Genomic DNA, 16,790 nt, shown 5'->3' on the forward strand with positions numbered 1-16,790 from the left:
TTATCCCCTTAGCTCCACGTGCATCTTTCGTAATTTAAGTGACATGTGTCTTTCTTCCAATATTATATAAATAATATATCTATCAATTACATAACGAAACGCAGTTTCGCGACTGACTGTTGCGTGACTTAGAACGGGATTAATCATCTATACATATAAATAAATCTTTAAGGATAGTATTTTTTTGCTTTTTCCAAGCCAAGGTAATATTCAGGTAATATTCTCAAAATTATTGCTTACCCATTTGTGTATTTTAATATTTGTTTCGGCATGACTGTACACAAATGTTATATGCAAGCTTTATATCAAACTTTGCAAAACAAAAAAGATATCCACTCACTTTAATTATCTCTATGTACAGAAACAGCGAGCAAAAAAGCTAGTCTCGAATAGATCCCCATTTCTAAAACGATCCCTACGAACAAAACATCATACAAAACGTTGATTTGCTAAAATAATTAGAACCGTTTAAACAATGTATCGAAATTGGCGAAAACGAACGAAACGGACGCTTACCGTCTCAGGTATCCGTATTAATTCGTAAAAGTTAATGCGTTTCGAACACCCAGTAGAGGAGCTCGACGCAGGTCTGCGCCTGTCAACCAGCAGTTGACCTGTGTATAGTTGACTGTGGTATTTGACCGATCGCGCGGTAATACATATTTCTCTCGCGTGTATTTTCCTCGTATCGCCTCGCTGATTCCTCGATATTACGCGGGCCGTGTTCGTGTACATGAGGTGATGAGAGAGCCTACGAAGGGCCCAGACTTCGGACCTCCCAGGTGAGACGCGTGGGATCACCAAAATATCGCGTCGAGACATAATCTGGGGTAAGGGAGTAGCAACCTCTTGGGGCCAGCGCTGGTCACGTGACCCCTCTGTTTACCAAAATGGTGAACGTCTATGTTTTACAAATGATTCCCGATTCTTTTCGAAATCTGCTCGTTCACCTGCGATAGTCTTGCTAAATGGAAACGGGGTTATGGTGGTCATACCGTTAACAGTAATATGTCGTAGGTGAACAGTACTAGCTGCTATCGTTACAGCTGAATCGGGTTCTGCTCAGTCACGAACGATTCCAGCGAAAGTTTGAAAGTGGTCGTACGAAAGTGTCTTCCGCGTATAATATCTTGGCAATTATTAATCGTGCGCGTGAATCGTTGCAACTTACCGTGAGCATTTCGATATGTGCACGCTCACGGTGCAATGACTGCCACGTTAATTGCGCGATGCCTTAGAACCAATTAAACCCCTGGAACAGTGCTGTTTTTTTTTTTTATCTTCCATTTCTAGACGTCAGAATCTTATTGTTTCATGTAATATCTCCAATAGCAATCATTGCTGCCTTGTTTTGTCTTGCTCGGTGTCAGCAACGTAACATTGCCACTTTATTTTCCAAAGGGGGTGACCGAAGTTCCGCAAGGCCTAATTTCATTGCTGACAATGTTGAATGCACGGCATTACAGGTATGGTTTACATGCCATGCATAAGATTTCTGGTTGACTAATGCTTGATTATCGTTCTTGCAGCGATTACAGATGATCTCTGATGTAGGTTAGTGCGATCAAGGAGCACTTTCAAATAGGACATCTAAATGTCAGAAGGTGTCCTAGCGTAGCGTTTCATGCTTTGGCCAGGCATTTTTAAAAATGGCCACGTATCAAGTTGACTACCAGTGGTTAGTCTTTGTTTACTATGTAGATAAACACATGGGTTATAAATACATTTCCCTTAATTAATTTTGATTTTAGGGCTTATACCATAATGGATTCATCTAGGATATCCACTTTCCTAATATCGATTTTATTGATAGTCTATGGCAGTTTCCGATCTCTAAATATGGAACAGGAAGCTAGAGAAAGGGAGAAAGAAAAAGAACGTAGTAATTTATTGACTGGAATATTGAGTAACAGTAGCACAGCAACTGCGGATGGTGCTAATGGAAGAGTTCAAACCCTAAATACAATGCATGCTCTCTGTCTACCTCTCGGTGCTTCCATTTCTCTGCTTGTCATGTTTTTCTTTTTCGACAGTATGCAGATGCTCGTGGCGATTTGTACAGCTAGTAAGTTATACAGAATATTCATCATTTTAACAATTAGTAACCAAATTATAACCAATATTAAATGAATTTTTTATTTACAGTTGTAGCTACCGTTGCATTGGCATTTCTTCTATTGCCTATGTGTCAGTACATCATTAGACCATGCTCAGATGGTAATAAGATATCCTTCGGTGTTTGTGGAAGGTTTACAGGTGCAGAGTTGCTTTCATTTTCTCTGAGCGTCAGTATAGTATGCATCTGGGTGTTAACCGGGCATTGGCTGCTCATGGATGCAATGGGTATGGGACTTTGTGTGGCATTCATTGCATTCATAAGATTACCTAGTCTGAAGGTATCCACAATACTGCTGACTGGGCTACTGATTTACGATGTCTTCTGGGTTTTCTTTTCATCCTATATATTCAGCACAAATGTAATGGTTAAGGTGAGTTTCAAACAATATTATTTTTGTGGAACGTCGATTATCCGAACGATCATTAGGATATTGCAGTAAGCCAAGTCATCAATGCAACAATCACCCCTGTAAGAGTATAAAATTAGCGAAAAACGATAAATCAGAGACCAGACAATGCAGAAATAGACATTGCAAAAACAAAGTGTTAGTGTGCCAAAATACGTTGGTTATTGCATTCAAATGGGCGAAAACTCAAAAGGAGATATGTTGCAACTTCTGTTTTCTAGTCCAATTTTTGGTATCAGGATTTATCCTCTTATTCGGATAATCGATATTCACCATGAGCAGTACTATAATTGATCGTCAACATTTTGTTTGTTAACAGGTAGCAACTAGACCAGCGGATAATCCAGTAAATCTTGTGGCTAGAAGATTGCACTTAGGTGGTGTAGCAAGAGAAGCACCAAAACTTCCTCTGCCTGGAAAATTAGTTTTTCCATCGATGCATCAAGCGGGGCATTTTTCAATGCTAGGACTCGGCGATGTTGTGATGCCTGGTCTCTTACTTTGTTTCGTCTTACGATACGATGCATATAAGAAAACGCAACTATTACCTGGTGGTTGTGAAACGGGAGTTCCACCACCGCGCCACATTAATCGCATTAGTTATTTTCATTGTTCCCTGATCGGTTATTTTCTTGGTTTACTTACTGCTACTGTAAGCTCTGAGGTGTTCAAAGCTGCGCAGCCTGCCTTATTGTACCTTGTGCCCTTCACCTTATTGCCGCTACTTACGATGGCGTACTTGAAGGTACTTCTGAAACAATAGGCTTTACTTTTATTGTACTTTTGTGTATGTGTGTTAACTTGCTTAAATACTTTGTTTCAGGGGGATTTACGTCGGATGTGGAGTGAACCATTCATATCTCAACAACCTTCTAAGCACATGGAAGTTTGACAAGAGTCATGAGTTTGTGTATATTACACGTTAAGGAAGGAAAACTGTTTGTATGAATCCTGTTGTCACTTATCATCATGCCCTTATTTTTATGAATGTCATTTAATGTAAGTAATTTTTTTCTATACGCGATACGCATCTTTTAATGCCACGATGCAAATTGCAGTTACGCATTTAAAAAGTAATGCGTGTAATTTGCAGTGTAACTAAAGGTGTAACATATTAAGAAATTGATTTAATGTAATATTAGGAATGCAACATTAGCAGTGTAAAAGTCTCTTTTCTAAATTGGAAGACGAAACAGTTTTCTAAAATCGTATTTAGAATATTAATCGCTGCAAATACATTGTTGGTATTTTTTTCGTGACATAAATTTAATGTTGAGTAAACAAACGGACTATATATAGTAGGTAAAATAAACGATATCGATTATTGTCTTGCAATTTAGTAATTATACTTAAACGTGTTGTGAGTTTCACTTAAAAAATGACATTTTTTTTTTAGTTTTACAACGAGATTATCATACAAATTTTCAATGATTTAAATGCATTGTCCTCTCTCTCTCTTTTTTTTTTTTACATTGAACTAATAACGTGTTTACATATTAATTATTTCGCTCTAACTTCGTTATAAATGTGTGTGATACTCTGTGCAGAAAGTTTTTTTTTTTTTAATTTATTGTTCAATGGATATCAGAATAATTGTATGTAATATGTAGTTATGAATAGAGTAATTTGATAATTATTCGAGGATTTCCACGAAGATCTAGTGAATGTATGTGTGTAGGTTGTGACTTTCTTTTACTTGGGGCTAGTATCGAACAAAGCATCGTTTATGCAAACTTGTATATAAATTTTCGTTTTTATAAATGTAAGAGTTAAAATTTACAGTTTGTTATTAGGATTAACAAGCAAGCATTTCAACTTGCCAAACGTCTTGCTGAATTTGTATAGCACGACCGAAAAATTGAGAACAGTTTTAAGACGGATAAAAGTGGAAGTTATAGATTCTTATTATTAAAAATGAATTGCATATTTACGTCTCGATTTTCAAGAACTGTCACGTGATAAGAAAGATTTTATTATTGCGAAATAGAGTTTTTTAACTAAGCTCTTGCTATGGATAGGCACCAGAAAGACTTTATATGTTTATTTAAAAACAAGACTGAAAATAATATTGTACGAAAGCCAATTTATTACGAGGTCTTACAAAAATAACCTTTCCTTTTTGTTTAACTTTTGTTGTATCACTTTATAGTACTATAGATTGATATAATACGAGATAACGCATTATATAATACTATATAATACAATGTGACATGATTGGAATAATGATTACTTTCATAATATTTATACAATTTACATTGGATTATGTGTGAATTAGATACAGAAATGGGTTAGATATTTACGTTTTGCTTTTGTAATACTTTATCCATCGCGTTCGAAAAATGATGAGTAAATTATATATGCATCCGAATCTTAGTCTGTGAATATATTTTATAGATAAGAATATTTTAAGAATACTAGTAACATTTTTTAATGTAATCTGTTTTGCACTTAGGAAAGTAAACGGTATTAGAAGCGATAAATTATTGGGTACAGTCATACGGTATCAATTTAAACTAATATAACTTGTACACTTGTATATTGACTTAGAAAGTGAAATCTAATCCATAGTATGGGAGAAAAAATATTATAGTTGTAATCTTGTTCGTTAGTGAAATTTTAACAACCCGTTTGTCTTAAACATTTCAGCCTTATTTTGTAATACCGATTGATCGATGTTAAATGGTATTATACAAAAACTAATTGCGTTAATCCATTTTAAAAATTTATTTATACATAAATATTTTTTTACTTACGTTAACGCAATTAAAGTAATTTAAACGATTTATACGGGATATAAATACCTTATATATAAAGTACTCTTTTTGATACAGTCTAATTAGTTTTTGTATAAAACTGTAATTCTTCCCATACTTCATTAATTTACCTGTCCATAGCACAAGCAGTTTGTTCTTATTCATTATGCGCCCTATGGAAGACATTTTTTACGAGTAAAACAAATATCTATTTCACTTATAAGATAAGGACACAAGTGATAAAAATATATTTTACTTACTTCCGTTACAAAAACAGAAACGAAGACTTTTAATCATCCTCAAAGCGGGTGAATCTAATTGTGTTTCATTAGATGTCGGAAAGTTTAAGACTCATTTTATGGTTCATTGTAATCATTCACTTGTTTTCAAACGAACTAACGTACATTACCATAAAGAGTTCATTCTTCTGTATTGTACGTTCTAATTTGTTTTCCTTCCAATGTACATACTATTAACTCTATACGTTAATTTTCCATATTGACGATTTCGCGCCAAATCCTGTAATTGACTATTCCAATCATTGTATAAAACGACAAATCAATTTTGTAAATTTAAATTAAGTCGAACATTTTAATTAAAACAAGTACGCGATTAGAGGTGTTGTGCAATATAAGATACTTTTCACTGTTTCTTATTATTACAGGCGAGTCTGTGAAACACTTTTTGTAGGAAAACATTTGTATTATGTCCTTGCTTTAATTACAATTCTTCCTTTGATTCATATCATTTTTTTTTTTGTACAAACAGAATTTAAAGCATATTAATGTAGAAAATATCAATTATAAGATCATAACTTAGTTTATGGTGAAAATGAAAGGTGGATAAAAATGATATATTTTCCCTTTTATAGCTTAAGTAACGAGCCGCACTTTGATTAATGAGAGTCTTCAAGTCTGAAAAAAATAATTTATTTGACTAGGATAACAAGTTCTGGAACGAAAGCATGTACATAAACTGAATACTCAACTGTCCTTCAGTTTTCCCACAAACTAAGTGACAAAACAAAAATCTATACATTAGCGATTTAACGTACGATAAAGGCGAAGCAAACAAGAAACACATTTAAAGAAGAATTGAGAATTAAGTCGTAAATAGAACCTAATTAAATGCTAAATAATATAGCTAATATACTAAGAGCACTTTGCTTGTACTGTTGCAATTCTTGACTTGCATGTGTACAGCTATGTACATTTTTATATATAATAAAACACGATCATTTTCGCGTGATCGTGTAAAAAAAAAAAAAGTAAAGTTATCGAATAAACTTATATGTGTTCTTTTTCTATCACTGTTATGTACATAGTTTGTTTTAAGTACAGTATTTAATTTCTAACGATTACAATACTATATTACAGAATATGAGTAACAATTTACAGTCTGGTACGTATTTTAGGAAACAACAATATTTGATCTGCAGCTGATACATATGCGCTCGTGTAACGCGAAAAATGGCAATTATTTTTTACAGTATCAGATGTTATTGTATCAAGCCTGTAATTATACACTGCTTTGGGCCATCGTCACGTTATCTAAATTCCTTTTTATACTCTCTAATTCGTTCATATCAGAGACAGAGGATTCACACTTATAAACTACCAGCGAATGATAGAAGTGAACGGCAAAAGCTATGAAGACTATGAGGACTGGAATCACTATGATGGTACTGGCAGTCGCGGCTGTAAAAGAGTAATCCCAGAATTTTACCCAGCACAGTATAGCTACCTCCACTAAAAAAAGAAACAGTCCTAGCACCGTGGAAAATGCCCAAGCTAATTCTATAAAGCCACGCATCCTCTCATGCGGAGATTCCGTTACGAGCCGTGATACCTGAAGTTTACTGATGGCTTCAATATTAGGCAATAAATACGTGCTTATCATTAAAGCAAAGATGTGTACTGATACTAGGACGGTCGTGCAAACAGCGAACATCACAAACAGCCATTCCGGTACTGCAGTTGGTTCGTTTATTTGTAGTTCTACCATAGCCACCTGAAAGTTAAGAATAAGAAAAAGATAAAAAGTGTAAAACGGTAATGCCCAAGATAAAGGCAAGTATTTCCTAGAACTTTTGTACTTTAGCTTGCAGTCGTACGTATGCGCATCATTACCAACGCGATACATGTTCTTGTCAAGTGCATGTTCATTTGACGAATTGTGCTTCGTAATTCAAGCGCCATTGATCAGATATTCGAAAATGAATTGCGTTAGCGTCAGCCAACCAAGATATATTCTCAAAGAAAGTGATATTTGTCTTATATAATCATAGATGAGGTTGAAGATTATGCGGAATTGTCGTCCGCGTTCATTTAATGATTTTCAGGAAACGTTGTGTAATCCCCCGCGGATTTTCTGATCGTACAACCACACATTTTCTCGGAACATAAATTCGCTAAAGAATTTCCAACGGCAAGTACATCGAATTTATGCCATCATACATTTTTCATTACGAAGACACTTAACGTATCGATGAATCTTTTTACGCTACTAGTATTCTGTGGTTACGCATCATGGATTAGATCACATACGTATTGTGAAGGAAGACATTGATTTATAGCGACCCATCAGCGTAATAAATCATATATTTTAAAGTTTCAATTGAAAAGCTAACATTGACAATATTTTTTAATATTACAAACGTCTAATCCAGGAATGGTGAACCTGCGGCCTTCTCGCATATTTGATCGATTGCGTATCTCTATGTCTATTGTACATTCGCAAGCGGTGTGTTATTATAGTCAATTAAGATTAGAAAATAGTTATTTGTAAAGCACAGTGTCGATATATCTATCTTCTATAGTCGGCGTGTTCTCCATTTCCTTGTTTTGAAAAAAAGAAAAACGTAGACTACAAAATTGTTCTCCCGTTTATGGGTTCCTAAAAAGATATTAATTTATATTTAGTAAAGTACTTATAGAGTCGAAGGAATTTCAATGCCAAAAGGTTCGCCACCACTGATTAGCCGTCATGGTCACATGTACGTTTACAAAAGGAAGTAAATTTAGTAAATACTTGCCATAGCAAATCCACTTAACAGTTCTGATGTTGTTGCGGTTGCTTTCAGCTTTGCGCGGCTCATGTGAAGCCTCCTCCACGAGAGACCTTCAGGACCGTCTTGCTCCTCCGTGTGATGGGAAGATGGTGTCTGTGGTACCTGCGATCCTGCGCACGTACAGCAACATGTGACCGGCGTGTTGCTTCCCAACATATGACTGTTCGAATAAGGACTCGAAAACGGAAGGCTCGTAAGTCTCATGTCTAAGGCCACATGACGACTGTGCCTGCTTCTAGGCGACAGGACTAATTCGCTCTGAGACGGCGTTAACGTGTTTTTGACGTTGTAGTACGCGTAACTGGAGTCGTTTATCTGTGGCTGTTTTCCCAGATAAGCGATGGATGTTGGTCTTGTTCTCTGTGTACCGTGAGACAATTGTGCAAAATCAATCTGGGTATATTTATTCGACTTTCCTGCTATCTCCTCGGTACTCCTATGCGTGGAGCTGGTATTACTTCTTCCGTACTTCTCGCTCGTCGCTTTTTCATTGTGATTATCAACATTGTTCCTATTTGTAACATCCTTTTCAATGAACGATCCGAGATTATTGTTCGACATCGTCGGCGCCTCTATTGTTTCCTGCTCCTTTCAAATACCTGTGCCACCGGAACACCGACGCCTGTTGCCGGGTCTCACCCTACGTCATCGATGCTCCTGCTGCAAGAAGAGTCAAAGAATCGTGCCACGGTTTTTACGAACGTTCATTGTTAACATTGCATCCCTTTTCAACTGAATCACTGCAGCCATATGTCTACACAATCACAACTGCGATTATCGGTACTGTTAAGTTAAGCCACTGCGTTCCATGTCTTCCGTTCACTTCGAAACTGTGTTATGATCTTTATGTAAAACATGAAGTGTATTTATTTGGGATTTAATATCTGCATTATATTCTACAGGCACAACGACACTGAACGTTGGAGCTGATCTGATGACGGAGCGCATTTCTCAGGACACGCTGTTTAGAGCCACTAAACTACTTGCGGAATAGTGCACGTTTCATGCAAGTGTCCCGGACGGGAACGAGTATCTGCAAGTCTCAGTGGTAGAACACTGACCGAAGGCTGGCATCGCATCGCCGCGAAACATACATGACGTACCCGTCTGAATCATAACAATAGTATTAATTGCCTCAAAGCCATATCGGCTACATAATAACTGACTGTGTGGTCTCAATATACGTGTGCGGTACCGCTCCGTTGTGTGCACGCCTATTCTCTCTCACGCGTTTACTGGAAGACGCGACCGCGGCCAATGACGCTTCTTTTCTGGCCTTTGGAGGCAGATAAGGTAATCGCCGTAGAACGATCTCGCCAAGTATCCAGACGCCGCTCCCAGGAATGCAATTTATTCGTGATTAAAGGGAAACCCCTGTCAATTCATTCTCGCTTTGGCTATTTTCTATGTTTGTTCTTGCCGTAACGACGTTTAAGTTATCGCGCTTGTTGATTTACGAAACGATGGACTGAGAAATGTAAATTATTTCGTCGTTCCAGTATCCTTGAAGTAGTTTACTTAGAAAGTCTTGGAACCATAATCAGTTTGACAAAGCAACAGCACGGTTATTTTACTATATTTAAAAAACCATCTTCAGGACCTTGTATTCCTTCTGACAGAAACATGGAGTTTCCGAAAGTTTCTTTGTGCTGCTCTTAAAATAAAGTATATGGTATCAACGATTAAGTCAATCTAATTATTATCATGGTGCATGTGAACCGTTCGTGGCCTCGAGGGTGAAATACTTTGAAACGATTAGAATTCGCATCGTGTAACTCTGATTAAAAGTGCAACTACATAAGATTGGCATATTTATGATTAATAAATGTTGAACTTGAACGCTGTCAAGTTCACGTTCGAAACGTATCTCGAGCTCGTAAATTGTATCTTCGGCATCGGACAAATAGAACGTGCGCTTACGCGTTTACAAATGACACGAGCGGTTTCTTCGCGTGTCCGTATGCAAATAAGTGGCTCGCGGTGCGCGTGGTAGAGGAATATTGAAATACTGGGGAATCGCCGTCGGAAAACCCGCTATCGTTCGTAACCGCATGACAGGGAAGGAGCGACAGCGTTATTTATGAAAGACCAACCATTCTGGCGGTCGTAATAGCGTCACTTCGAAGTCGCATCATCGCAGAGGTGGCGAACCTTCTCTGACCATATGGCAAAACTTATTTTTTTTTATCAGCCACGTGCCACGTGCTACAGTATTTAAAAACTATAATTATTAAATGTTACATGAGAAAATAATTTCTGCTAATTGTTTGCTAAAACGTTAATTTGTAATTGGGTAAAGTTAAATAAAACGTTACTGATTGTTTTCTCATATAACATTAAATATTATTTTAAATAATTGGTCTAGTATGCAAGAGCAAAAACAGGCAAAAATAAGTAATATTTAATTAATGATGTGTTCGTCTCCACAGCATGTAAATTTAATATTGTTCTTTGAATAAATTGATTTTACTTTAGGAAAATTAAACGTCGAGAATTATTGTAAAAACAACTTTAAACGATGGTTACGTCGATTGTCATTCCAAGACTATCTTTTGTGTGTCCAGTTATGTAAAGAGCATTTAACATGGTCTACAAGTCACAGAATACGTGTTCCATATTTTCAGTTTTATTACTTGTTGACGGTAGAGCTAGAGAAAATTATTTCCCTAAACCAAATGAAGATTACTGAGATATAATAATAATTTAATTAATTGTAAACTCTATATGTTTTTATTGAATTATTGATCATTAATATTGCATTATCTAAGGTGGTCAGTGGCTGAAAGATTAATTTACATTTAGTTTAAAACATTTTGATGCTTTTAAACATGAAACAAATTTTATTTATAATTCGACAGCGCATCAACATAATCGTCTCGCGTGCCGTTAGTTCGCCCCCCTCCCTCTCTCAACGTTATCACATTCGAGATGTAAGTACAACCAAACCAGCAGCAGATATAGACCAAACAAGTCCTAAAATTTTCAATACTAAAACTTATAAACTTGAACAAGGTGGATTTATGAAGGGTACAAAAAAATTGAGAAATAAAATATATAATACATATCTAGATCCTGCTGCGCTTGCATGCATCGCTACTGCACTTGTTGCACGCCTTTTATCCGTCAAAAGCCTTTCATATTAAACACCCGCTTCGCATGTTTAAAAATACACCGTCTGTGAACGCATTCGTCTATCTTTGTCTATATTCTGCAGTAGGCTAACAACGAGGCAGGATGAGCTCCAAGGAGCCGTGCGAATGTGTGTCATCGAGGATTTACAGGAACAGTTTCATTTAGCCGCGGCTCATTTGCATATGTAATTGTACAGACAATTTAGTAGGAACTATGTATACGTGATAACGTCGCAGAACCGACAGAAACGTTTTCACCTCCTTCGAAAATTGATCGCTACTTATTCTTAATAATAGTCGAATATCTCTAATTACCTTAATGCAGCTGTGTCGTAGAGAACTAAGAAGCCTAAACTGATACTGATAAAAGGAAGATAATGACAGAGAAAGGTTTCCTTTTCTCCTTTCACAACTAAACAGGTTTTAAGCTAGTGTTGAATAGGGACGTCTAGATAGCAGTGAAGAACTTATAACTCTTACTTTATCTAATTTAGTAAACATTTCTAGTACTCGAGTTGAACAGTTAGAAACATATTTAATATAAAATTGACACAGCTGTGGGAAGAGCATAGCTTGAGCCTGTAACAATGCAACGTTCTGCTTGTTTACAGTTTTGCTCGGCGGGTTGCATTTTCGAGTATGCTGGTTTTATTTTCGTATTTCTTGTAGTACTAATACTTTAGTAATACAACTGTAACACTAAGACTTTTGTCGTTTTAAGTTTTTCATAAAATTAAAATAAAAATAGCATCATTTCTACAAGTTTGTAGTGAAAATAGTTCTCATGGTTTCTATAAGATGGCCCCGCTAAATAAAGGGTCGATAATTATTGCTGCATTTAAAATAATCTAACATAGTGTCATAAAGTAAAGAATCGTATTAATAATGTATTTATGAAAAATAAAAAATAATTGATTAATAGATGTCGGTGACTCCATCTTATAGAAATCATTGGAACGATTTTCACTACAAAATTGGATATTTTACCACCGATATTTTTAATGAATTCTTTATTTTTCATTAACATTAAAAAAGCATTTCCAAAGCTATGTTTATGTGATTGTTTATTAGTATTACAATTAGTAGAATATAGTCCTAAAGTTCAGTTCTTTGTCGTATACCGATAACCGGTGTTCAAATGTAATAAAATTTAATAAAACATTAACGCCATAATTAACACATGGCATATATAAGGTTACTTTCAGTATACTTGTGATTGTAATATTGCTTTTTGTAACAACATACAAAATGTTTCAGTAACTTCTTGACATAAAGTATCTGCAGATTTATCTCCTAATGCTGCTTGAGCGGAATTAACTCTGCCAAGCTGTAACAGTAAGCCAGTAGTGTCTTCGGCTAATGGTGGAAAAGCTAAACATATACGTGTTAAAGCTGGTAATACAGGCATGAATAAAATAACACGATCTTTAGCGGACAATACTCCTAAAAGTGTTACAAGAGTATTAATTGCTAAACGTGAAACGCTTAGAGCCTTTGGTAGAGCGTATTGAATTGCTAGGTGTGATGCTAAATCCACGGCAAATATTTGTTTTTCTGGTTCTGGTTGAGATAATAATTCAGGAATCCAGTCAAGGCAAATATGCATAGATGGAATACCAGTTACAGTAATGGGTAACAATTCTCTTGGATATCCCTGTATATATAGATAATAGTTGTTATAGAATATTTGTATAAATTATTTATAATCGTGAATTGTAAATAACATACTTGAAAATGAACCAATTTAGCCAAAGACGGATCTGCTATAAACACTTGATGCAAATACGAACAAATAATACTTTGAATCTCTCTTAGCGACCACATTTGTCCAGGAGTTTCTCTATCTTCTTCCGTTTCTAAGCATGCTTCTAATAATATTTGCACGGCTGCACTTTCTTGACCTGCCACTAAAGCTGTTCTTAAATCTTCTCTTTCCGTTTCACTCGATAGCTGACCAGTTTTTTCGGTCAATGGTTTATCTTGTACATGCCTAGATAACTGTGATCGGGAAGCCGCTAATGCAGCTTGCAAAATTCTGAAAGTATTTGTCACAAAATGATAATTGATAAAAATTAAATGTATTAAAACGTTTCAAGTTTTTAAAACTTTACCTTAAAATAATGGATAAAATTGGAGCGCATCTAAAAACTCTCGTATCGCATCGCAAAACTTGTAATGGATCTAACACAATGTTTTCTTGCGTTAAAAAAACATTCTTTACAATGGAATTCTCTATTAATAGCGAATTTATAGACAAAACCCATAAACACCTCGGTAACACCGTATTTAACCTGAGCCATACTTGTTTGTATAATTCTAAAAGAGTAAATTAACGTTTAATATTTCATATTTTAAAGAATTTTTTTTTAATATTAATATACTCTCTAAAAAGAGTAAAATATTACCTTGAATATATCTAGGAACTCTTAAGTTTAAAGTTGCCTTAAAATAGTAAATTATAACTTCTGCATGAGGCCATATATCGGTTGGTTTCATTGACATTAATTGTCTTAAAAGCCTTCCTGTTCTTGAAGGACATGTTTGGATATGTGAAAATGTTTCGATGATCATGATATCGGTAATTTTTACGTTCTCATAGTTTGTAATTGTAGAGTCTATGTTAATCATCTCATTGTCAAGCCAATCATCTACTAGCGAAAGATGAGGAAAATGAGTTGCCAATAGTCTAAGAAGAGGAGAAAACAAGCCAGCATAGTTCATTTGATCTCTTTGAACCAACTGAAGTAGATATTTTATTGGTAACTCCGACAGAAATTCAGTTGAATAGGATTTAACTTTTCTATCCTGTGATATAAATGTGTGCATGTTGGCTAATCTGACATCCTCATACAATAGCAAATAATACAGTAGCAATAATTGCGACGTAAGAGAAGGTTTTGGAATATCTATATCTGTATCTATTTCGCATTGAGGTACATTAATAGTACTTTTTTTAAAGTCAAAGTTTGCCCCAAAAACACTATTTTGAAATACTCTTCTAATTTCTCCTTCCATAATTGGCTTGTTTGTGTGTTCTGATGTTTTATTATTTAATACTAAAATCGAATTGACGTATACTTCAACTAAAGCAGGAAGAACTGGATGTAATGGTGGCACACTATTACAAATCTGCCTGTAAATCCAATTTTTTATCGGTACTCGATGCTTTGCAAATGCTCGCGATTTTAATAACTGATGAATACAATGAACAGGTAAAAATCCTGGAATGTTTGCATTTAAATTAGCTGTTACTGGCACCTTTACAGCGTGAGAAGTAACAACTTGCTCTGTAAATATCTCCTGCATAAATATTTGCTTCATTCTAGTTAGATTGTTTGGTCGTATCGGTATTTTCATCCCTAAAGTTGCACATACAAGTTCACAGATAGCCGATAGTTGATTACTGTGAAAATGTATAGCCATTAAAAGTAACATTTCTCCAAAACTGGCCGTCACGCCGCTAGCGCTTTCAAAGTAAGCTTCCTCACGGACAAGCCATTGCACCCATTCTATGCTACGTTTTTCAAGATTGTGATGCCCTATCAATGATGAACACGCGATAAGCATACAAAGACCTAAAGAAACAAATCTTACACCAGCTGGTGATGGAGGAGGATGAGATGTCAACAACTGAACAATCATTGCTACTTCGTCATCTTGAAATTTAATACCTCCAATACCTCTCAATGCACAATAAAGTCGCAATAATGCACTGGCTTGAACTACTTGACTCTCTGCTAATTGACCTGCATTTTGGGAAGTAATTCTTTGCAGCCTTTTGAGTAGTTCTTCTCTTAAAGATTGTAATGCAGTATGTGATTCCCATTTGCGTTTCTGACCATTTCTAATGAACATTGCAATCCATGTTCTTACTTGTTGATCACTACCAAGCAGTAATCCTGATACAAACGCAACAATATCACTTTCTGATAAAGCATTATCTATATTATCATGTTCCAAACTTAATGTAATTGCTAAAGCAGGCATTCTACAAAGCTCCACACACTTGGCTCTTACTGCCAATGCTTGACTCGGATTCATCTGACACAACATAGTCAAAGCCATTGTTCTAATCCTGCCCAATGTCGATTCTTCTTGTTTTTCTCCATTGGCAATTAAATGAGCACATACTTCATTAAAACTATCAGGAATATTTGCAACTATCCAGCAGATTATTTCTGGACCATGTTTAACATGTAATAATGTTTCAGTAATATCTAATATTGATAACAATGTTGGTAATTCAGCAAGGGCAATGCAAATCACATAACTGATCTCTTCCATGTATACTGCATTATCAAATAGATCAGATTGTTTGATTTGGAATTCCTGATTCTTCTGCTGCTCTTGTACTTGACAGGCAATGTATAACAATTCGCTTAAAACTAGCCTTATTCTTCTAGTAGACTCACTGCGTTCAAATTCCAAAGCGAGACCACTCTGCAATGACTGAGCAAGGACACTATCGCGTTGTAAACTACCTAATTTTTGCCTAAAAATGTTGATTACGTATAAAATTTTTAATGCTTTTGGAATATCTATATTTGCATTATACATACGTAGTATATATATGTAAGTACAGAACACCAACCTCAATTGTTGCTCTTTTCGAACATCAGTCTCCAATGCATGAAAATCAATCGAAAGCAACGCAATTATCGAGTTCACCGACTCAATTCCTGACAAAATTGTCAAAACTTGCTTTCTTTCTTCTACACAATCTTTCGTTATATCTAAAGGAGAGATCAGACTCATCCTAACCAAACATGGTAAAATTGGTCGAATTTCTTTATGAGAACAAAGTGACAATTCTTGTATGTCTACATTTTGTATTGCGGTAAAAATCCGCGGTGTTACAGACATATTAGTCTGCATTGCTGTCAATTATTATTTACCACTGTTCCAAATTCTTTAAATACAAGGTGATGTAAACAAACATCATATGACTGCAATCGTTCTCGTTTACAAGTAAATGAATGTATCAGAAAGTATGAGAACTTAGAATTAGTCTAAAGTATATATAATGAGACATAATGAGAAAGTTGTTATACAAATTGTTTACACTATTTATATAAATAAAAAGTCGATAAAAATGAAATCTAAATGGTTGTTCCCAAAAATGTTGTGATAATAGTACTGATACAATATTCTTTGCTTTATAGCACTACGATATATTAGTTAATATGTCAAATGTATCATTTTTATTATAAATAATTATTCAATTTTGTTATAATTATTAACCCGGTTAGTGGCGCCATCGGTGTAAAAACGCCCAAGTTTGTAGTGAAAATAGTTCCAACCTTTACAGTAA

The 16,790-nt window shown here is 35.3% G+C and overlaps 3 protein-coding genes and 1 long non-coding RNA gene across 12 annotated transcripts; 2 read left to right on the plus strand and 2 right to left on the minus strand.

Annotated features, from left to right (window-relative positions):
* Positions 1-101: 101 nt before the first annotated feature.
* LOC128893071 (signal peptide peptidase-like 3) lies at positions 102-5,710 on the plus strand. 7 transcript variants are annotated; one of them, XM_054153833.1, is made up of 7 exons: positions 102-214; positions 1,402-1,466; positions 1,530-1,678; positions 1,752-2,065; positions 2,146-2,489; positions 2,845-3,270; positions 3,349-5,710. In XM_054153833.1, the coding sequence occupies exons 3-7, from the start codon at positions 1,650-1,652 to the stop codon at positions 3,415-3,417; spliced, it is 1,182 nt and encodes a 393-aa protein (XP_054009808.1). In that variant the 5' UTR covers positions 102-214; positions 1,402-1,466; positions 1,530-1,649; the 3' UTR covers positions 3,418-5,710. The 7 variants fall into 7 exon arrangements, with proteins under 7 accessions (XP_054009808.1, XP_054009804.1, XP_054009803.1 ...); XM_054153829.1 differs by lacking the exon at positions 102-214 and adding an exon at positions 522-830 and having other exon boundaries at positions 1,333-1,466; XM_054153828.1 differs by lacking the exon at positions 102-214 and adding an exon at positions 522-830.
* On the minus strand, positions 3,140-9,257 carry LOC128893072 (calcium release-activated calcium channel protein 1-like). 3 transcript variants are annotated; one of them, XM_054153835.1, is made up of 3 exons: positions 8,313-9,257; positions 7,127-7,288; positions 3,140-3,276 (listed from the first exon to the last, which is right to left on the minus strand). In XM_054153835.1, exons 1-3 carry the CDS (start codon positions 8,907-8,909, stop codon positions 3,247-3,249), a joined length of 789 nt encoding a protein of 262 aa, XP_054009810.1. In that variant the 5' UTR covers positions 8,910-9,257; the 3' UTR covers positions 3,140-3,246. The 3 variants fall into 3 exon arrangements, with proteins under 3 accessions (XP_054009810.1, XP_054009812.1, XP_054009809.1); XM_054153837.1 differs by having other exon boundaries at positions 3,208-3,273; XM_054153834.1 differs by lacking the exon at positions 3,140-3,276 and having other exon boundaries at positions 4,151-7,288.
* LOC128893085 (uncharacterized) lies at positions 7,354-9,392 on the plus strand. Its single transcript, XR_008461246.1, has 3 exons — positions 7,354-7,865; positions 8,361-8,541; positions 9,251-9,392. It is a non-coding gene; the product is annotated as an uncharacterized LOC128893085 (long non-coding RNA).
* A 3,138-nt stretch (positions 9,393-12,530) lies between these two features.
* Positions 12,531-16,646, minus strand: LOC128893060 (integrator complex subunit 2). The gene is made up of 5 exons (XM_054153797.1): positions 16,071-16,646; positions 13,885-15,971; positions 13,591-13,795; positions 13,208-13,514; positions 12,531-13,133 (listed from the first exon to the last, which is right to left on the minus strand). Exons 1-5 carry the CDS (start codon positions 16,352-16,354, stop codon positions 12,681-12,683), a joined length of 3,336 nt encoding a protein of 1,111 aa, XP_054009772.1. The 5' UTR covers positions 16,355-16,646; the 3' UTR covers positions 12,531-12,680.
* Positions 16,647-16,790: the final 144 nt, after the last annotated feature.

Source organism: Hylaeus anthracinus, unplaced genomic scaffold (assembly GCF_026225885.1).
Source record: "Hylaeus anthracinus isolate JK02 unplaced genomic scaffold, UHH_iyHylAnth1.0_haploid 2, whole genome shotgun sequence".
Taxonomy (NCBI): Eukaryota; Metazoa; Arthropoda; class Insecta; order Hymenoptera; family Colletidae; genus Hylaeus; species Hylaeus anthracinus.